Source organism: Oncorhynchus nerka, linkage group LG15 (assembly GCF_034236695.1).
Source record: "Oncorhynchus nerka isolate Pitt River linkage group LG15, Oner_Uvic_2.0, whole genome shotgun sequence".
Lineage (NCBI taxonomy): Eukaryota > Metazoa > Chordata > Actinopteri > Salmoniformes > Salmonidae > Oncorhynchus > Oncorhynchus nerka.
This window is the reverse complement of record NC_088410.1, coordinates 87,938,507-87,962,131: the sequence shown is the minus strand read 5'-3', so window position 1 is coordinate 87,962,131 and position 23,625 is coordinate 87,938,507. Positions and strand designations below refer to the sequence as shown.

The 23,625-nt window shown below is 46.1% G+C and overlaps 1 protein-coding gene across 1 annotated transcript in view; it reads right to left on the bottom strand.

Moving 5' to 3' along the window:
• Positions 1-11,652: 11,652 nt before the first annotated feature.
• The window catches only part of LOC115143476 (CTTNBP2 N-terminal-like protein), a 31,768-nt gene continuing 19,795 nt past the window's right edge, over positions 11,653-23,625 (bottom strand). Inside the window, 4 exon segments of the mRNA XM_029683944.2 lie at positions 11,653-11,831; positions 11,834-13,028; positions 13,124-13,231; positions 13,558-13,791. Of these exon segments, the coding sequence (XP_029539804.2) occupies positions 11,749-11,831; positions 11,834-13,028; positions 13,124-13,231; positions 13,558-13,791 (1,620 nt within the window). The 3' untranslated portion in view covers positions 11,653-11,748.

The window sequence follows — 23,625 nt, the reverse complement described above, 5'->3', positions numbered from 1 at the left end:
CCGTGGTCTAAACAAAACATGTAGAGGTGTATTTATTTGAAGAGCAGGAGATCAGAAAGGTTGAGAGGGAAAAAACAAGAGAACTTGAACCTTAAGGCCAGGAAAATGTATGTCCTGGGTCAGCATATAGAATAATACATGTATGTCCTAGGTCAGCATATAGAATAATACATGTATGTCCTGGGTCTGCATATAGAATAATACATGTATGTCCTGGGTCAGCATATAGAATAATACATGTATGTCCTAGGTCAGCATATAGAATAATACATGTATGTACTGGGTCAGCATATAGAATAATATATGTATGTCCTGGGTCAGCATATAGAATAGTACATGTATGTCCTGGGTCTGCATATAGAATAATACATGTATGTCCTGGGTCAGCATATAGAATAATACATGTATGTCCTGGGTCAGCATATAGAATAATACATGTATGTCCTGGGTCAGCATATAGAATAGTACATGTATGTCCTGGGTCTGCATATAGAATAGTACATGTATGTCCTGGGTCAACATATAGAATAATACATGTATGTCCTGGGTCAGCATATAGAATAGTACATGTATGTCCTGGGTCAGCATATAGAATAATACATGTATGTCCTGGGTCAGCATATAGAATAATACATGTATGTACTGGGTCTGCATATAGAATAATACATGTATGTACTGGGTCTGCATATAGAATAATACATGTATGTACTGGGTCTGCATATAGAATAATACATGTATGTACTGGGTCTGCATATAGAATAATACATGTATGTACTGGGTCAGCATATAGAATAGTACATGTATGTACTGGGTCTGCATATAGAATAATACATGTATGTCCTGGGTCAGCATATAGAATAATACATGTATGTACTGGGTCAGCATATAGAATAATACATGTATGTACTGGGTCAGCATATAGAATAATACATGTATGTCCTAGGTCAGCATATAGAATAATACATGTATGTACTGGGTCTGCATATAGAATAATACATGTATGTCCTGGGTCAGCATATAGAATAATACATGTATGTCCTGGGTCTGCATATAGAATAATACATGTATGTCCTGGGTCTGCATATAGAATAATACATGTATGTCCTGGGTCAGCATATAGAATAGTACATGTATGTCCTGGGTCAGCATATAGAATAGTACATGTATGTCCTGGGTCAGCATATAGAATAGTACATGTATGTACTGGGTCAGCATATAGAATAATACGTGTATGTACTGGGTCTGCATATAGAATAATATGTGTATGTACTGGGTCTGCATATAGAATAATACATGTATGTCCTGGGTCTGCATATAGAATAATACATGTATTTACTGGGTGTCACGTTCTGACCTTAGTTCTTTTATTATGTCTTTGTTTTGGTATGGTCAGGGCGTGAGTTGGGTGGGTTGTCTATGTTCGTTTTTCTATGTTGTGTTTTGCGTTTGGCCTGGTATGGTTCTCAATCAGAGGCAGGTGTCGTTAGTTGTCTCTGATTGAGAATCATACTTAGGTAGCCTTTTTTCACCTGTGTCTGTTGTGTGTCTGCACCAGCCATAACTGTTTTTGGTTGTTTCTCTTTGTTATTTTTGTTATTTCCGTGTTCATTTTAATAAATATGGACACATACCACGCTGCACCTTGGTCCTCCGATCCTTCTTACTACTCCTCCTCAGAAGAGGAGGACGAGAATCGTTACACTGGGTCTGTATATAGAGGAAGAAATGTATATACTGGGTCTGCATATACAATAAGAAATGTATGTGCTGGGTCTGCATATAGAATAATACATGTATGTCCTGGGTCAGCATATAGAATAATACATGTATGTCCTGGGTCAGCATATAGAATAATACATGTATGTACTGGGTCTGCATATAGAATAATACATGTATGTACTGGGTCAGCATATAGAATAGTACGTGTATGTACTGGGTCTGCATATAGAATAATACATGTATGTCCTGGGTCAGCATATAGAATAATACATGTGTTTACTGGGTCTGCATATAGAATAGTACATGTATGTCCTGGGTCAGCATATAGAATAATACATGTATGTCCTGGGTCTGCATATAGAATAATACATGTATGTCCTGGGTCTGCATATAGAATAATACATGTATGTACTGGGTCTGCATATAGAATAATACATGTATGTACTGGGTCTGCATATAGAATAATACATGTATGTCCTGGGTCAGCATATAGAATAATACATGTATGTCCTGGGTCAGCATATAGAATAATACATGTATGTCCTGGGTCTGCATATAGAATAATACATGTATGTCCTGGGTCAGCATATAGAATAGTACATGTATGTCCTGGGTCAGCATATAGAATAGTACATGTATGTCCTGGGTCAGCATATAGAATAGTACATGTATGTCCTGGGTCAGCATATAGAATAATACATGTATGTCCTGGGTCTGCATATAGAATAATACATGTATTTACTGGGTGTCACTTTCTGACCTTAGTTCTTTTATTATGTCTTTGTTTTGGTATGGTCAGGGCGTGAGTTGGGTGGGTTGTCTATGTTCGTTTTTCTATGTTGTGTTTTGCGTTTGGCCTGGTATGGTTCTCAATCAGAGGCAGGTGTCGTTAGTTGTCTCTGATTGAGAATCATACTTAGGTAGCCTTTTTTCACCTGTGTCTGTTGTGTGTCTGCACCAGCCAGAACTGTTTTTGGTTGTTTCTCTTTGTTATTTTTGTTATTTCCGTGTTCATTTTAATAAATATGGACACATACCACGCTGCACCTTGGTCCTCCGATCCTTCTTACTACTCCTCCTCAGAAGAGGAGGACGAGAATCGTTACACTGGGTCTGTATATAGAGGAAGAAATGTATATACTGGGTCTGCATATACAATAAGAAATGTATGTGCTGGGTCTGCATATAGAAGAAGAAATGTATGTACTGGGTCTGCATATACAATAAGAAATGTATGTGCTGGGTCTGCATATAGAATAAGAAAGGTATGTCCTGGGTGTGTATATAGAATAAGACATTTATGTACTGGGTCTGCATATAGAATAAGAAAGGTATGTCCTGTATGTGTATATAGAATAAGAAATGTATGTACTGGGTCTGCATATAGAATAAGAAATGTATGTACTGGGTCTGCATATAGAATAAGAAATGTATGTGCTGGGTCTGCATATAGAATAAGAAATGTATGTACTGGGTCTGCATATAGAATAAGAAATGTATGTACTGGGTCTGTATATAGAAGAAGAGCATGAACAGTGGAGGTGGTGATGGGAGTGCTGGGAGTGGCCTAAAATGACCAAAACATGGACAGTGGAGGTAGTGCTGGGTGTGGCCTAAAATGACCAACACATGGACAGTGGAGCTGGTGCTGAGAGTGCTGGGAGTGGCCTAAAATGACCAACACATGGACAGTGGATGTGGTGCTGGAAGTGGCCTAAAATGACCAACACATGGACAGTGGAGGTGGTGCTGGGAGTGGCCTAAAATGACCAACACATGGACAGTGGAGGTGGTGCTGGGAGTGGCCTAAAATGACCAACACATGGACAGTGGAGTAGTGCTGGGAGTGGCCTAAAATTACCAACACATGGACAGTGGAGGTGGTGCTCGTAGTGCTGGGAGTGACCTAAAATGACCAATACATGAACTGGTTTAGATATTATCTGTCGGAAAGATATCAGTTTGTCTCTGTGAATGGTTTGTCCTCTGACAAATCAACTGTAAATTTCGGTGTTCCTCAAGGTTCTGTTTTAGGATCACTATTGTTTTCACTATATTTTTTACCTCTTGGGGATGTCATTCAAAAACATAATGTTAACTTTCACTGCTATACGGATGACACACAGCTGTACATTTCAATGAAACATGGTGAAGCCCCAAAATTGCCCTCGCTAGAAGTCTGTGTTTTAGACATAAGGAAGTTGATGGCTGCAAACTTTCTACGTTTAAACTCGGACAAAACAGAGATGCTTGTTCTCGGTCCCAAGAAACAAAGAGATCTTCTGTTGAATCTGACAATTAATCTTGACAATCTGACAATTAATAAAACTGTGAAGGACCTCTGCGTTACTCTGGACCCTGATCTCTCTTTTGACGAACATATCAAGACTGTTTCAAGGACAGCTTTTTCCATCTACGTAACATTGCAAAAATCAGAAACTTTCTGTCCAAAAATTATGCAGAAAAATTAATCCATGCTTTTGTTACTTCTAGGTTAGACTACTGCAATGCTCTACTTTCCGGCAACCCGGATAAAACACTAAATAAACTTCAGTTAGTGCCAAAAGCAGTCTGCTAGAATCCTGACTAGAACCCAAAAATTTGATCATATTACTCCAGTGCTAGCCGCCCTACACTGGCTTCCTGTTAAGGCAAGGGCTGATTTCAAAGTTTTACTGCTAAACTACAAAGCATTACATGGGCTTGCTCCTACCTATCTTTCCGATTTGGTCCTACTGTACATACCTACACGTACGCTACGGTCACAAGACACAGGTCTCCTAATTGTCCCTAGAATTTCTAAGCAAACAGCTGGAGGCAGGGCTTTCTCCTATAGACCTCCATTTTTATGAAACGGTCTGCTTACCCATGTGAGATACGCAGACTCGGTCTCAACCTTTAAGTCTTTACTGAAGACTCATCTCTTCAGTGGGTCATATGATTGAGTGTAGTCTGGCCCAGGGGTATGAAGGTGAACGGAAAGGCTCTGGAGCAACGAACCACCCTTGCTGTCTCTGCCTGGTCGTGTCCCCTCTCTCCACGGGGATTCTCCCCTATTACAGGGGCTGAGTCACTGGCTTACTGGTGCTCTTCCATGCCGTCCCTAGGAGGGGTGCGACACTTGAGTGGGTTGAGTCACTGACGTGATCTTCCTGTCTGGGTTGGCGCCCCCCCTTGGGTTGTGCCATGGCGGAGATCTTTGTGGGCTATACTCGGCCTTGTCTCAGGATGGTGGTTGAAGATATCCCTCTGGTGGTGTGGGGGCTGTGCTTTGGCAAAGTGGGTGGGGTTATATCCTGCCTGTTTGGCCCTGTCCAGGGGTATCATCGGATGGGGCCACAGTGTCTCCTGACCCCTCCTGTATTTATGCTGCAGTAGTTTATGTGTCGGGGGGCTAGGGTCAGTCTGTTATATCTGGAGTACTTCTCCTGTCTTATCCGGTGTCCTGTGTGAATTTATGCTCTCTCTAATTCTCTCTTTCTCTCTTTCTTTCTCTCTCTCGGAGGACCTGAGCCCTAGGACCATGCCTCAGGACTACCTGGCATGATGACTCCTTGCTGTCCCCAGTCCACCTGGCCGTGCAGCTGCTCCAGTTTCAACTGTTCTGCCTGCGGCTATGGAACCCTGACCTGTTCACCGGATGTGCTACCTGTCCCAGACCTGCTGTTTTCAACTCTCTAGAGACAGCAGGAGTGGTAGGGATACTTTTAATGATCGGCTATGAACAGCAAACTGACATTTACTCCTGCATTGCTTGTTGTTTGGGGTTTTAGGCTGGGTTTCTGTACAGCACTTTGAGATATCAGCTGATGTAAGAAGGGCTATATAAATACATTTGATTTGAGTGGAGGTGATGCTGGGAGTGGTCTAAAATGACCAACACATAGACAGCGGAGGCGCAGTATGTGTCTCTCTTGGGAGCGAGGGGATTAGGGGGATTCAGAAGCCTAATTAAATGATTGTCTGCTTAATTATATGACATGACACATCCTGGTTGTTTTTGGCCTCCCATATCTTTTTATTCTAAAACACGGAGCATACATGCTTCACTGTACATAAAAAAAGATGTTTCTACCCACAGCTATTGGCTAAGCTTGAAGTGTTTGTCCTTCCTTTGGTTACATCACAGCCAGACCGAGGCTGCGGTGTCCTCATTACGTGTGACCCTGTCTTTCTTTACCTCACGGACGGGCTGTAGATTTTACAGTGACAACTCTATAACAAATTGCTTTACAGGAAGCAGGTGATGGGCCAGTGGGCCCCCTGTCTAGAACGCTACAGCTGTGGACTCTGAGCGCTCAGCACCATGCCACAATGCGACCATTCCTCCTATTCTGGGCCAGGCTCATGGTCCAGGCTAATTTTGGACAGGAGGACAGTGGCAGGGGAGAGACTCTGCCTGTCCCATCAGATGTCTGTCCTGGCCTGGATGACGACATGGCAACATAGCCAGTCACTACCCGCGTGTCACTTCCTTCGGCCTGTTAATAGATCTCCTCTTACAGGGTCGGGACAGTGCGAACAGTCACTCAGGATATTTTGTGGTTGGAGGTCTGTGAAGGGGTTGTAAATTCTCTCTGTAAATCACAATGGCTAATGTGTTCACCTTGACCTCTGGCATGAATTATGTTCACACCTTGTCCGACACACCTACCGGTAGTTGAGGATGATGTCATATCACATCCTACTAACTACACCATGACTTATTACTGTACCTTGCTACAGTACGTCCCTTGGCTCTCTTATGCTGTACCACAACGATTTACAGCAGTCTGTTGTAGAACCTCCTGGTTGTGGTGGTAACAGACATAGTGCTATTCTAGTACTATTTCTACTTAAAGATCCACTTTCTAGTCTTAGAGGACAGTAAAATGTCTCTAGGTCAAGTGATGGGCTGGCATCAGACATGGGAGCTTAGTCTGCCTCCGCTCTGGCCTTCAGCTGCCCTCAGCCCGGGCCGGCAGATAGGACCTGCCTGAGCCCTAGCCTGTCACAGCAGCTCAGATGTGGCCACTCACAGCTCATCATCCAGGGACTGTGTTTACTGAGAGAGCTTTGCTGGAGGCCAGACATGTCTGTGTTGGCCTCGCAATGCGTCCCTGCTGTCCCACACAGGAATGTTAATGAGGTGAGTGGAGCAGGGGAGGTGACCCACTCTGTTCCCATGCAGGCAGGAGAGGAGGAACCGCCTGTCTGCTGAGAAACGGGTCTGCTACCCCGGTCGGTTGGTCAGCGCATGCTGATCTGCTCCACACTCCATAAGGTCACTCACTCTGAAATGACTTAACTTTGTCTTCAGATACCGGGCCATAGTAAGGAACATGTTGGACCATATAGGAGACATGTTGAATATGAATAACGGAGTGCTGGGTTACTAATGGACTGACTTTGGATGAGACAGAAATTGTATACATCTACTTCACTGTAACATTTCGAACCACAGATTGTATGAAACAAGTTGAAAAAAATGACACCGTTTCTATTGAAAAGTTTGTGGTCATACTCAAATCCTTAAAAAACGTAGGTGCTGGGCTAATAAAGAATACATGTGAAGAACAGAAAAGATTCACTGCTTGAATTGGGAGCATAAACAGTGTAGAGGCCTTCCTGTTCTTTATTTTATTTGCAATTTCACAACAGCTGGTGGCTGCCTTTGTGCTACTCTTGATTGAATCAACACACAAAAGACGAACACATACCAGAAGAATACAACAAGCATGTTTTGGGTTGAAGCATCAGTGCCTTATTCATGGGAAAGTTGTAAGTGGTGTGGTAATTACAACTTTACATATTTTATTTTCATTTAACCTTTATTTAACTTTAACCAGAGCTGTTAAGTCCAATCCTTTTCTGTTGGCTGTGATTAGAGCAAGCGCCATTCATTGTGTGTGTAGTAGAGGTGTGTGTACACAGTGATTTTCCAATGTTATCTGCTGGCTGGGGGCTTTATACCAGAGACAGCGAGAGTGAGTACCTTTGCCTGCTACGTAATGAAACAGTGACACCTGGTGGATAGGGCCACAATTAGTGGGATTCAAAAGAGGAACAATTTCAATTGCATGCATTTCCATGATTCCTCACCTCCTTCTCAAAATCCATTGGATCAGAAGGTTAGAGTTCCCGCCCCTATGACTTTCTCATCCAATGGGTTTTGTGAATGACACGAGGAGAGAGGACGCAAGGAATAAAGGAAATGCAATTGAGATTCTCTCATAGACCAGAAGAAAGCGATGGACAACCAGTAAAAACAGGAAAGCATGGTCAGATCTTTTAATGTGTGTTGGAAACTACCAGACCAGGGTTATTGATCAATATATATATAAATAGATACAGTGAGGGCGGGAAGTGAGCGGACTCATTTTATATCCATCATGGATAATACTGTAACAAATCCTATGATTAGCATGGTATAAAAAAACATTAACATTCAATCATATGCATGGAAGTTTAAAAGATTATGCAATGCAGTACAATACATAATAATCTGAGTACTGTAAAATAGAATTGTGCTGTGAATTGCGCTGTGTATACATACACTACATGGCCAAAAAGTACCTGCTTGTCGAACATCTCATTCCACAATCATGGGCATTAATATGGAGTTGGTTCCCCCTTTCCTGCCATAACAGCCTCCTCCACTCTTCTGGGAAGTCTTTCCACTAAATGAGGGGACTTGCTTCGATTCAGTCACAAGAGCATTAGTGAGGTCGGCACTGATGTTGGGCGATTAGGCCTGGCTCGCAGTCGGCTTTCCAATTCATCCCAAAGGTGTTCGATGGGGTTGAGGTCAGGGCTCTGTGCAGACCAGTCAAGTTCTTCCACACCGATCTCGACAAACAATTTCTGTGTGGACCTCGCTTTGTGCACAGGGACACTGTCATGCTGAAACAGGAAAGGGCCTTCTCCAAACTGTTGCCACAAAGTTGGAAGCACAGAGTTATCTAGAATGTTATTGTATGCTGTAGCGTTAAGATTTTCCCTCATTGGAACTAAGGGGCCTCGCTCGAACCATGAAAAACAGCCCCAGACCATTATTCTTCTTCCACCAACCTTTACAGTTGGCACTATGCATTGGGGCAGGTATTGTCCTCCTGGCATTCGCCAAACCCAGATTCATCTGTCTGACTGCCAGATGGTGAAGCATGATCCATCACTCCAGAGAATATATTTCCACTGCTCCAGAGTCCAATGGCGGTGAGCTTTACACTACTTCAGCCGACGCTTTGCATTGTGCATGGTGATCTTAGGCTTGTTTGCGGCTGCTCAGCCATGGAAACCCATTTCAAGCTCCCGACAAACAGTTATTGTGCTGACGTTGCTTCCAGAGGCAGTTTGGAACTCGGTAGTGAGTGTTGCAACTGAGGACAGGCCATCTTTACTCCTGTCAGCAACGGGTGTGGCTGAAATAGCCAAATCCACTCATTTGAAGGGGAGTCCACATACTTTTGTATTTACAGTGTATATTTCCACACTGAGGTTGGAATAATACTGTGCAATTGTGAAATTGATGATAATGCCCTTTTAGTGTAAGAGCTGTTTTAAAAGACTGTCTGAAATTTCAGCTTGTTTTGCATGGGTGTGGTTTTGGACTGCCTGACGACATCACCAGGCAGTATAATTAATAGACCAACAACAAAGAGAGTTTGCCCTCTCTGCCAATAGCTAGTTTTCAGGTTACATGTCCCTCCCACTAGGCTAGTCCAATTAGGCCGCTCACTCTGACCACTCCCAGACAGTCCTAGTAAAATTATTGCTTGACAAATTGCTTTTTGCGAAGAAGCAATTTTTTGTTCCTCTTTGAACATTTTAATTGAAAACAATCACAGTAAGGTACTTAAATATCACCCAGTAATTCATTGATGTTGAGATAAAAATGTCTGCATTGGACCTTTAAGATCATATTCAATTCAATTAACAGCAAATGCAAGCAGAAATCATTAAGTGACGATACTACAATATATGACATTTTTATGATGTATAATACGTTGATATTTCCCCCCACAACTACCCCCTCATCATTGCCAGAATAGCTATGGGGTAAATAACACAAGTTATAGTACAGTCAATTCTATGTAATACTATAACTCTAATATAATACTTGATTGTCTTACTAAACCATGCAGCAGTGCTGATTACCAGTCCTGGCAGCCAAGTGATACACTAAGGTAACATTTAATGCTGATGTACCATATAAAAAACGAATTAACCATTGGTATGAGAGAAAATATTCATTTGTTATAGTAATTACTATACATATAATACATTATATTAATAATAATACTGTATACATTATACATATTGTCAACTGATCAAGACTTGAAGATACAGAATGTTAAAATCATGTGCCACGTTAGGAAATATAATGTGTTAAGCCACCCAGTTTCATTATTAAACTCTGAAGTTCAGGATAAACTCTCTTATTTTATTCAGTGTTTCCAGAACATCAAAGCAGGCTAAATCCAAATCCTGATTTAGAGATATGCATATTTCCTAACTCAATTTCAGAAGCTGTATTATAAGCAGTGTTGGACTCAATTCAGAGTGTAATTGAGAATGTCTCATAAATTCCAATACAATTACTGATTTTGAATTGAATTAGAACTGAAGTAGTAAACAGGATACAGAATTTCAATTTTAATTTTAATGAAATTAAATAGAATTGAATTCAGGGAAATTCAATGCAATTCAAATGCCTATTCTATATTGGGTGTAGTCTATACAAATCTAATGTACATCTTGTACATCAAAAATGTCATTATATACATGAATGTAAAATATTATTGAAACAATTGATTTTCAGGACAAACTGTACTTCATTAATCACTTAAATGTAGTTAAATATTGAGAAAATACTAAGTTTCCCAGAATGCATTAGTTTATCCATCAAGTTGACCCTGAGGCCTTCAAAAAGAAGCCAAACAAATGAAATGCTTGGTGGAAATATAATTGGCTATTCTAAGCATAGAGGTGAAGAAAGTATATGAACACTGTTTCCAGAGAAAAGTTAAATATTATTTGGTATCTGGAAATGTGACCTGCCAGATTCAATGAAACTCTCATGTTCTATGACTGAGTGGAATTTCTTTGAATTGTACTGAATTAAATTCCACTTCCTGTCACTCCCTCAAATTCTACATCTTGTGGGGTGTGGCCAATTAAATTTAAATTTTAACTCATGAGTTGAATGGGAGTCAGTTCCATCATTCTGAATTGAGCCCAACCCTGATGATAAGTAGTGCAGAGAGAGATTTGATTGGCCCATGACTGTACGCCGTAACTGGCATGCATTTTTGCCTGTTTTTCACCATTTTACTGAATAAACTTATGCTATTATTATTATTATTATTTCTTATTATTGTTATTTATTACGATTCAGAAAGCAAAAAATGGATACGTACAAATATATCTACAGTGAGTGTACAAAACAATAGGAACACCTGCTCATTCCATGACAGACTGACCAGGTGAATCCATGTTAAAGCTATGATCCCTTATTGATGTCACTTGTTAAATTCACTTAAATTAGTGTACATGAAGGGGAGGAGACAGGTTAAAGCAGGATGTTTTAGCCTTGAGACAATTGAGACATGAACAGGGTGAATGGGCAAGAAAAAAGGTTTAAGTGCCTTTGAACGGGGTACAAGAACTGCAACGCTGCTGGGTTTTTCACACTCAAATGTTTCCCGTGTGTATCAACAATGGTCCAAAGGACATCCAGTCAACTTGACACAACTGTGGGAAGCATTGGAGCCAACATGGCCAGCATCCCTGTGGAACGCTTTCTGCACCTTGTAGAGTCCATGTCCCAACAAATTGAGACTGTTCTAAGGGCTAAAAGAGGGTGCAACTCAATATTAGGAAGGTGTTCCTAATGTTTTTCCAACTAGGGGTATAGTGCTATAGAAGAATGAAACAGACCAAAACATTCCAATAAATACAGTTAACTTGACAGTGCTTTGGAGCATCTCTCTGCATACAAACATGTGAGCAGTATAAGAGAACACAGCGCTAGTAGCACCCAGTAGCAGACTAGCTGGTGGAGGACACCACCATATCCAGCTCTTTAACATTCTCCTGGCACCTGGTGAGACCACAGCTTCCAGACAGCTCAGGAAGTGGTTGGCTCTGGTACCAGGGATGGGCGACGCTGGAGACTGGGCCAGGGCAGGCTTCTTAGGGGGGATGGGGGGCGGGTTGCCCCTCTCTGCTCGGGGAATGGTAGGTGAGCGGACCCCCAGAGGCAGAGCAGCACCAGAGGCCCTGGGGATTACTGGAGAGGAGGGGGCCAGGTTACGGTAGTCAGTGCCAAAGGGAGAACTGTTGGGTGGCGGAGGTTTGGCCCCCTGCTGGACTGTGAAGCGGGACAGGACCTGGGTGACGGTGCTTCGGGCCAGCTGCTTGGCCGGGCTGTGGACAGGGACAGAGACGGGCTCAGGGGATGGGCTAGGGGTTGGGGACAGGTCTCTGGGGGAGTGAGGCAGGCTACCACCCCCTCCTCCACCCTGCTGCTGCTGTTGCTGCTCTGGGTCAGTGTGGCCCTGAAACTTGTGGCGAGCAGCATGGAAGCGATGGTTGATGCCTACCTGGTAGGAGGACTGGTAGCTGGGGCTGGTGGCCAGCTGAGGAGAGGAGCATGGGGAGGAGGTGACAGAGGAGGTCCCCGTGCTGCAGAGGGATATCATTTTGGTCAGGAGGGCAGGGGACCCAAGAACAGAGCTGCTGTTCTCACTCCAGTTGTCCTGGCCCAATCTGTCTGGAAGGGCTGGCACCTGCTCCTCCGTGGCGCAGTCATGGTGCCCGTTGACTTTAGGTTCCTCAGTCTCGCCCCCTTCTGCCTGGCTGGTGTGTGGGGGGGGTGGTGGTGACCCTCCACTGGTGTCCACAGGATATTCTCTCCTCTCCTCCTCAGCTCCCCTCTCTCCCTGCAGCTCTCTCTTCAGGGCCTCCACCTGCTCCAGCAGCTGGCAGTACTGGGCATCCTCTTTCTTGAGCCGGGAGCGGAGCTGCTCCCTCTCCGTATCGAACTCAGCCAGCTGCTCCTCCACCCTGGCCTCCATCTGCAGGGCCCTCCTCCTCTCCTCCTGCAGCTCAGCTCTCAGGGCAAGGACTTCCCCCTGCTCCTTCTCCAGCCTACGGCCTGCCTCAGCCAGGCGGTGGCCCTCCTCCAGGGCTCGCTGGCTGGCCCACTTGCACTCCTTGGCCAGGGCAGAGGAGAGCTGCTTGTGCTGCACCCGCTCCTCCTCCAGCTGCTCCAGGACCTTCTTCTGTTCCTTCTCCAGACGACACAACTGGCCTCGCTCAAACTCCAGCTAAAGGCACAGAATAGAGTAGAATAGGTTACAACGGATAAAAACTAAATAGCCCATAGCAGTTATCATCACTCAGATATTGATGTTAACTCTACCTGTTGCAAGAGGCGTTCCCTCTCCTTTTCCAGGATGCAAGTGACATCATCGCCCTCGGCTGTGTCCTCTGCATGCCTTCTCCTCTCTTCCTCCAGATCGTCAATGGCCTGACACAACCCCAGGGGGGAGACAGAGACACAGAAATGATCCGTTCTCAGGTTAGGATATTCTGCTCACTAAATACTTCCCTGAGACAAGGTGGAAAATACGCCCCCCTGATTAGTTATGCTTTGGTAGCCAGCTAGTTTATCTTTAATCTAATCAAGAGTGGAGGGGTTGGCATCTAAACCTCAGTCTCATCCCCAGTCCCAACCCCAGTCCCAGCTGCAGCCCCAGCTCCAGTCCCAGCTCCAGTCCCAACCCCAGTCCCAGCTGCAGCCCCAGATCCCAACCCCATCTCCAGCCACTGCCCAAGCGCCAGCCCCAGACCTACCTTCCTCTGCCTGCTCTCAGCTGCAGCTAGTTGGGCCAGCATCTTCTCCTGCATCTTCCTGCAGTGGGTGACCACCAGCTTGAGTACAGCGAGGGGGCTGAAGCATGCTGCAGCCTGGTGGAACCCAGAGCTCTGCCCTCCCAAGGCATTGCTGTCCCTCTGCAGAGCCAGGAACGGGTCGCTCAGGTTGTACTTCCCATAGCGCTCTTCCACGTAGGTGTCTCTGTGCTGGGCCTGAGGAAGCAGAGGAGGGTTGAGAGACACTGGTGTACTGTATGTTTGTCAACATGGGCTATATGGTGTAGACTGTATGTTTGTCAACATGGGGTATATGGTGTAGACTGTATGTTTGTCAACATGGGCTACAGTGGGGCAAAAAAGTATTTAGTCAGCCACCAATTGTGCAAGTTCTCCCACTTAAAAAGATGAGAGAGGCCTGTAATTGTCATCATAGGTACACTTCAACTATGACAGACAAAATCAGAAAGAAAAATCCAGAAAATCACATTGTAGGATTTTTAATGGATTTATTTGCAAATTATGGTGGATAATAAGTATTTGGTCAATAACAAAAGTTTATCTCAATACTTTGTTATATACCCTTTGTTGGCAATGACAGAGGTCAAACGTTTTCTGTAAGTCTTCACAGGGTTTTCACGCTATATGGTGTAGTCTGTGTGTTTGTCAACATGGGCTATATGGTGTAGGATGATGGTTGTTATTGTTCAGTCAGCTCTTACTGTAACGCTCATTTAAGATTCTACCTAAATAAACACACTCTTTACCGGAGATATTTTACAGTTTTGTAACTATGTAAGAAAATCAACCAATCTCATCATCATACACTCGCTCTCTAGCACTATAAACATGTACTATACACAAGTTTAACCTGGCTTCCCAGTAACTTTAAAATACATAATCTGTTTCTTTTTCAGTTTCTACATTCTGCTATTTTTCTCCCTTCAGGCCTGCTGCAGGAATCTTCCTTCCACTCCACTGCCCGCTAAACAGGAAGTCAGCCAGAGCTGCAAACATTACATGCCAAGAGAAACATCAACCATATTTTCTATGGGGGTGGGGATTCCTATCCCTACCAGGAAGATGGGGAGAGGGGAGGGAGGGAGAGAGAGCAGGAGAGAGAGAGGGGGAGTAGGAGGAGAGAGAGAGGGGGAGGGAGTAGGAGGAGAGAGGGAATAGGAGGAGAGAGAGAGGGGGAGGGAGTAGGAGGTGAGAGAGGGGGAAGGGAGTAGGAGGAGAGAGAGAGATGAGGAGAGAGAGAGAGAAGGAGGAGAGAGAGCAGGCAATAGAGGATAGGGCAGTAGAGAGAGGGGGAGGAAGTAGGAGGAGAGTGAGAGAGGGGGAGGGAGGGGAGAGAGGGAGAGGGAGTAGGAGGAGAGAGAGAGGAGGAGAGGGAGTAGGAGGAGAGAGAGAGTGGAGAGGGAGTAGGAGGAGAGAGAGAGGAGTAGGAGGAGAGAGAGGGGGAGGGAGTAGGAGGAGAGAGAGAAGGAGGAGGAGAGAGAGAGAGGGAGTAGGAGGAGAGAAGGAGGAGAGAGAGGAGGAGAGAGGGAGTAGGAGGAGAGAGAGAGCGAGAGAGAGAGCAGGCAATAGAGGATAGGGCAGTAGAACGAGGGGGAGGAAGTAGGAGGAGAGTGAGAGAGGGGGAGGGAGGGGGAGAGAGGGAGAGAGGGAGCAGGCAAAAGAGGAAAGGGCAGTAGAGAGAGAGGAAGAAGCAACAGATGGTGTCTGTCTTCAGCCAGAGCATTTACAAGGTTTGGGACAGCTGTGGCTGCTGCTGGGGCCAGGATTGACTAGACCTCTGTTTTACTCTACCAGTGCATGGGGAACAATGGGAGTCTAGCCGACTTCAGCGACTGCTTCTGAGCTGCAGTGAACCTAGGAACAGTCAATACAGTGGTTGTAGGGAAACAAGGCACTGGTCTAGTAACAAAGCATCAATGGCTGATACCAGGGATGGCCATTCTTATCTGCTGAGGGTCAGATTTGTTTCTGCTGGGCAGGCTTTTTATTTTTTAAATGTTTTACACAACTTAACTAGTCAAACTCTTCAAGATTATTAGCTAGTAGAGTCAGGCGTGTATCTACTAGGCTGGAACCAAACAAAAGCCAATGTCATTTCTAATATCTCTGGGATTAGAGGAGGGTGGCAGGAGGAGCAATAGCTCATTTTAATATCTGGAATGGTAGAATTGGTACGGTATCAAACATATGGAAACCACATGTTTGATTCTGTTCCATTTATTCCATTCCAGCCATTACAATGAGCCAGTCCTCCTTTGCCCCTTTCCCTCAGCCTCCACTGATTGGTATACAGAGGCTGTGAAGTTTTATCCATGCTGTTATTCCATCTGGTCCATTGGGATATGAGAGGGCAGATCAAAAAGGATAGAACATCTGGAGAGGCAGGAAAGCACAGGAGTCCTGTGAGACAGAAGACATGACTCTGAAACACACAGTGGGCACAGTCTAGTGCCTGACAGCAAGTTATGATGACCAATGACCCAATACCCTGGTCCTGTATCTGACCAATGACCCAATACCCTGGTCCTGTATCTGACCAAGGACTCAATACCCTGGTCCTGTATCTGACCAATGACCCAATACCCTGGTCCTGTATCTGATCAATGATCCAATACCCTGGTCCTGTATCTGACATGTGTGACCCAGGAGAGAAGGTGAACAATCCTCACTCTCCCACATTACAATACAACAATCCAGTGAAGCTCCCCATGCCAAGTGCTAAGCCTGGTCAAAACACCAAGCACCAAGCCAAGCCTGGTCCCCGCACCAAGCGCCAAGCATGGTCCCCACACCAAGCCAAGCCTGGTCCACACACCAAGCACAAAGCCAAGCCTGGTCCACACACCAAGCACCATGCCAAGCCTGGTCCCCACACCAAGCCTGGTGCCCACACCAAGCCAAGCCTGGTCCACACACCAAGAACCAAGCCAAGCCTGGTCCCCACATCAAGCGCCAAGCCTGGTCCCCGCACCAAGCGCCAAGCCTGGTCCCCACACCAACCCAAGCCTGGTCCACACACCAAGCACCAAGCCAAGCCTGGTCCCCACACCAAGCACCAAGCCAAGCCTGGTCCCCACACCAAGCACCAAGCCAAGCCTGGTCCCCACACCAAGCACCAAGCCTGGTCCCCACACCAAGCCAAGCCTGGTCCACACACCAAGCCAAGCCTGGTCCACACACCAAGCATCAAGCCTGGTCCACACACCAAGCACCAAGCCTGGTCCCCGCACCAAGCCAAGCCTGGTCCCTGCACCAAGCCAAGCCTTGTCACCGCCCCAAGTGCCAAGCCTGGTCCACACACCAAGCGCCAAGGCTGGTCCCCGCACCAAGCCTGGTCCCCGCACCAAGCCAAGCCTGGTCCCCGCACCAAGCCAAGCCTGGTCCCCGCACCAAGCACCAAGCCAAGCCTGGTCCACATAGCAAGCACCAAGCACCAAGCCTGGTCCCCGCACCAGGCACCAAGCCTGGTCCCCGCACCAAGCACCAAGCCTGGTCACCGCACCAAGCACCAAGCCTGGTCCCCGCACCAAGCACCAAGCCAAGCCTGGTCCCCGCACCAAGCCAAGCCTGGTCCACACACCAAGCCTGGTCCCCGCACCAAGCGCCAAGCCTGGTCCCCTCACCAAGCCTGGTTCTCCGCACCAAGCGCCAAGCCTGGTTCCCCGCACCAAGCGCCAAGCCTGGTTCCCCGCACCAAGCCTGGTTCCCCGCACCAAGCGCCAAGCCTGGTTCCCCGCACCAATCGCCAAGCCTGGTTCCCCGCACCAAGCACCAAGCCTGGTTCCCCGCACCAAGCACCAAGCCTGGTTCCCCGCACCAAGCGCCAAGCCAAGCCTGGTCCACACACCAAGCACCAAGCCAAGCCTGGTCCCCACATCAAGCGCCAAGCCTGGTCCCCGCATCAAGCGCCAAGCCTGGTCCCCGCACCAAGCGCCAAGCCTGGTCCCCACACCAAGCCAAGCCTGGTCCCCACACCAAGCCAAGCCTGGTCCACACACCAAGCCAAGCCTGGTCCCCCCACCAAGCACCAAGCCTGGTCCCCCACCAAGCCAAGCCTGGTCCCCACACCAAGCCAAGCCTGGTCCACACACCAAGCCAAGCCTGGTCCCCACACCAAGCACCAAGCCTGGTTCCAGAGCTGTATGAGCTGTAGCTAACTAAGGGCTGGATTCAATCCGTATCGCCAAAGTATCACTTAAGATCCACGTTAAAATGTAAAGGTAATTTCTGATTGATCCGACATATGCAGCGTTTACCGTGAATGCAGCCTCTGTGACCGCGGGAACATTGAACATTGATTTTAATTGTCAATCGCGCTACAAAGCGGATCTTCAGCACTACGGATTGAATGAGTCTTCTGACCGTTGTTGTCATCCATTCAGGCCTTGTCTGCTCCAGCTCACAACAGGGACTGCTCTGACACCTGTCACCTCTCATAGAGTAAACAAGGAGTACGCACACACACGCACACACACGCACACACACACACACACACACACACACACACACACACACACACGAAGCACAGGGAGGAGGTTTGGTGTTCCAGTGGTGCAATTGAGGAGGAGGACTGACATGAAACACATTCCTGAAGTAGCTTATGTTTAACAGCCAGGTCAACCAATGCTTATTCAGTCATTCTTGCACTAATGTGGCGCTGCTAACATGCCCGGAAGTAGGCAGTCATATTTTGTGCTTCTTACAGTAACCAGGGAAAGTATTTTTTCCCCGCTGTGTGTCAAATATGGGCATCGCTAGGATACATCATTATGATGCGTGCCACAGCATAAGGAGAAGCAGGCAAGATGAGTCATGGATGTCTACAGGTTAACAGTGAGCAAAGCTTTAGCCATCATCAAATATTGTATAAACAGAACACAGAAATATCTGTTATATAATCACATTACCCCAACTTCATTTCCCAGCAAATCATGCTATTATAAGAAATGAGGAACAAGACGGGAACAAAACAAACTTAACAAACCTTCACCCTTAAGACTAAATGGAAATAGGAAAGCACCCTGTGGCTGACAGTGACACACCACCGTACAGTAGGTTTCCACATCAATGGCAGCTTGTGGCTGCTCTGGAGAACCACGTACTGAATACTTCTCCTGACTGTAGTATGAGACTGAGTGCCCTGAGCAATGAGACTTGTTCACATGATCTCTTGCTCGAAATGTTGGTGAGAGTTCATATGCTAAATGACACACAATTCTTTGACACAGTTATTTGACACACTTAAATCTGTTGAAAACCAAAAGATGAAAAGCTGCTCAGTGGTCGAGCCCTCTAGTCTAAGCCTCTCACTTTGAGTAACTATGGGATCCATTGTAATGTTGTTCATTTTACTTTCAAGTGAGGGCAAGAAAGGATTTCATATTCCAGTGTACAATACTGAGGTTATCTCAGAACTAAATATTGTGTTTGCAGGCCACAAGAGACTACTGCTGAGGCACCCAAGGATTGAGTTACCCCTATCAGTCCTGAGATCTAAGCAAAAATAGTATTTTCATTTATCTGACTTTCATTTATCTGCATGTCCAACCCTTATATTTAGCCTCACAATGAAGTATTTTACCATGTTATTTTCAGGACAACCAGGGCAACAAGAAGAACACAAAACAATTTTGACATAAATATTCATTCACATTCATGAGTTTTATTGACAAATGTCAATAAAAAAAGAAGGTCCGCCAAAAGCAGAAACCTTCCAAAGCAGAAACCTTCCAAAACAAAAACCTTCCAAAGCAGAAACATTCCAAAGCAGAAACATTCCAAAGCAGAAACCTTCCAAAGCAGAAACATTCCAAAGCAGAAACATTCCAAAGCAGAAACATTCCAAAGCAAAAACCTTCCAAAGCAAAAACCTTCCAAAGCAGAAACATTTCAAAGCAAAAACCTTCCAAAGCAGAAACCTTCCAAAGCAAAAACCTTCCAAAGCAAAAATGTATATGAATGCTGAAGTCCAGAAATGGTTTGCTTACTGTGAATTTAATATCCAACTAGTCAGTGCCAACTGTGTGGAGTTTGGAGTTTGTGACAGCAACTTTGTGAGCTTATTACAGTATTATAGCCACTATGTCCTGGGATTTCCTACGACCTTCTATGTAGAAGAAGCCATTACCTTCTAAGGACTCTTGTGTACATTGTGAGCGTCATAGAGCAAAACGTGAGTGTTCGTGACAGTCTCAGCTTTTAATAGTTTGTAGCTCAAACCATTCCGTTTGTAGCTCAAACCATTTAAACTCGGCCGCGGGCCCCTTTGGGATTCTCCTTTGTCTCATAAACACCGCTATAGCTCAGCCCGCGTCAATCACACAAACTAATGGTTGGTATCTACGGATACAGAAGAAATTGACGATTCCAACAACCCAGAAGTCTGTAGCTCAATATTTTAAAAGGGTTAGCAGTCAAAAATACGCCGGCGTTACGGTGGGACTCATTGGGTTAAGAGACCACAGTGATTTAGTGTTAGTGAAGCCACACATTCTCACCACTCCAGTTAAGGCCTTTCTTTATTTGTTCACTCCAATACTCCCTGCTCACATAGTCATCTTTCATCCATCCATCACACTGCAGTAGTCATCTTTCATCCATCCATCACACTTCAGTAGTCATCTTCCATCCACCCATCACACTGCAGTAGTCATCTTCAATCCACCCATCACACTGCAGTAGTCATCTTCCACCCACCCATCACACTGCAGTAGTTATCTTCCACCCATCCATCACACTGCAGTAGTCATCTTCCACCCACCCATCACACTGCAGTAGTCATCTTCCACCCACCCATCACACTGCAGTAGTCATCTTCCATCCACCCATCACACTGCAGTAGTCATCTTCCATCCACCCATCACACTTCAGTAGTCATCTTTAATCCACCCATCACACTGCAGTAGTCATCTTCCATCCACCCATCACACTTCAGTAGTCATCTTTAATCCACCCATCACACTGCAGTAGTCATCTTTAATCCACCAATCACACTGCTGTTGTCATCTTCCACCCACCCATCACACTTCAGTAGTCATCTTCCACCCACCCATCACACTTCAGTAGTCATCTTCCATCCACCCATCACACTGCAGTAGTCATCTTTAATCCACCCATCACACTGCAGTAGTCATCTTCCACCCACCCATCACACTGCAGTAATCATCTTCCACCCACCCATCACACTTCAGTAGTCATCTTCCACCCACCCATCACACTTCAGTAGTCATCTTCCATCCACCCATCACACTGCAGTAGTCATCTTCCACCCACCCATCACACTCAGTAGTCATCTTCCACCCACCCATCACACTGCAGTAGTCATCTTCCACCCACCCATCACACTTCCATCCACCCATCAGTAGTCATCTTCCATCCACCCATCACACTTCAGTAGTCATCTTTAATCCACCCATCACACTGCAGTAGTCATCTTTCCACCCATCCACCCATCATCTTCCACCCACCCACTGCAGTAGTCATCTTCCACCCACCCATCACACTGCAGTAGTCCACCCATCAGGGTTTAATCTTCCACCCATCACACTGCAGTAGTCATCTTCCATCTTCCACCCATCACACTGCAGTAGTCATCATTTAGTCATCTTCCACCCATCACACTGCAGTAGTCATCTTTAGTCATCTCCACCAATCACACTGCTGTTGTCATCTTCCACCCACCCATCACACTTCAGTAGTCATCTTCCACCCACCCATCACACTGCAGTAGTCATCTTCCATCCACCCATCAGTAGTCATCTTCCATCCACCCATCACACTCACACTGGTCCTTCCACCCACCCAGTCATCTTTCATCCACCCATCACACTGCAGTAGTCATCTTCCACCCACCCATCACACTGCAGTAGTCATCTTCCACCCACCCATCACACTTCAGTAGTCATCTTCCACCCACCCATCACACTTCAGTAGTCATCTTCCATCCACCCATCACACTGCAGTAGTCATCTTCCACCCACCCATCACACTGCAGTAGTCATCTTCCACCCACCCATCACACTTCAGTAGTCATCTTCCACCCACCCATCACACTGCAGTAGTCATCTTCCACCCACCCATCACACTGCAGTAGTCATCTTTAATCCACCCATCACACATCAGTAGTCATCTTCCATCCACCCATCACACTGCAGTAGTCATCCATCCACCCATCACACTGCAGTAGTCATCTTCCACCCACCCATCACACTGCAGTAGTCATCTTCCACCCACCCATCACACTGCAGTAGTCATCTTCCACCCACCCATCACACTGCAGTAGTCATCTTCCATCCACCCATCAGGGTGTAATAGTCATCTTCCACCCACCCATCATACTGCAGTAGTCATCTTCCACCCACCCATCACACTGCAGTAGTCATCTTCCACCCACCCATCAGGGTGTAATAGTCATCTTCCAACCACCCATCATACTGCAGTAGTCATCTTCCACCCACCCATCACACTGCAGTAGTCATCTTCCACCCACCCATCAGGGTGTAATAGTCATCTTCCATCCACCCATCAGGGTGTAATAGTCATCTTCCAACCACCCATCAGGGTGTAATAGTCATCTTCCAACCACCCATCATACTGCAGTAGTCATCTTCCATCCACCCATCACACTGCAGTAGTCATCTTCCAACCACCCATTACACTGCAGTAGTCATCTTCCAACCACCCATCACACTGCAGTAGTCATCTTCCAACCACCCATCACACTGCAGTAGTCATCTTCCATCCACCCATCAGGGTGTAATAGTCATCTTCCATCCACCCATCAGGGTGTAATAGTCATCTTCCAACCACCCATCATACTGCAGTAGTCATCTTCCATCCACCCATCAGGGTGTAATAGTCATCTTCCACCCACCCATCACACTGCAGTAGTCATCTTCCACCCACCCATCACACTGCAGTAGTCATCTTCCACCCACCCATCACACTGCAGTAGTCATCTTCCACCCACCCATCAGGGTGTAATAGTCATCTTCCACCCACCCATCATACTGCAGTAGTCATCTTCCACCCACCCATCACACTGCAGTAGTCATCTTCCACCCACCCATCACACTGCAGTAGTCATCTTCCATCCACCCATCAGGGTGTAATAGTAATCTTCCACCCACCCATCACACTGCAGTAGTGATCTTCCACCCACCCATCACACTGCAGTAGTCATCTTCCACCCACCCATCACACTGCAGTAGTCATCTTCCACCCACCCATCACACTGCAGTAGTCATCTTCCACCCACCCATCAGGGTGTAATAGTCATCTTCCACCCACCCATCATACTGCAGCAGTCATCTTCCACCCACCCATCACACTGCAGTAGTCATCTTCCAACCACCCATCATACTGCAGTAGTCATCTTCCACCCACCCATCACACTGCAGTAGTCATCTTCCACCCACCCATCACACTGCAGTAGTCATCTTCCACCCACCCATCACACTGCAGTAGTCATCTTCCATCCACCCATCACACTGCAGTAGTCATCTCCACCCATCAGGGTGTAATAGTCATCTTCCAACCACCCATCACACTGCAGTAGTCATCTTCCACCCACCCATCACACTGCAGTAGTCATCTTCCATCCACCCATCACACTTCAGTAGTCATCTTTAATCCACCCATCACACTTCAGTAGTCATCTTCCATCCACCCATCACACTGCAGTAGTCATCTTCCACCCACCCATCACACTGCAGTAGTCATCTTTAATCCACCCATCACACTGCAGTAGTCATCTTTAATCTACCCATCACACTGCAGTAGTCATCTTCCACCCACCCATCACACTGCAGTAGTCATCTTCCATCCACCCATCAGGGTGTAATAGTCATCTTCCACCCACCCATCACACTGCAGTAGTCATCTTCCACCCACCCATCACACTGCAGTAGTCATCTTCCACCCACCCATCACACTGCAGTAGTCATCTTCCACCCATCACCCATCTTCCACACTGCAGTAGTCATCTTTCCACCCATCAGGGTGTAGTAGTCATCTTCCACCCACCCATCA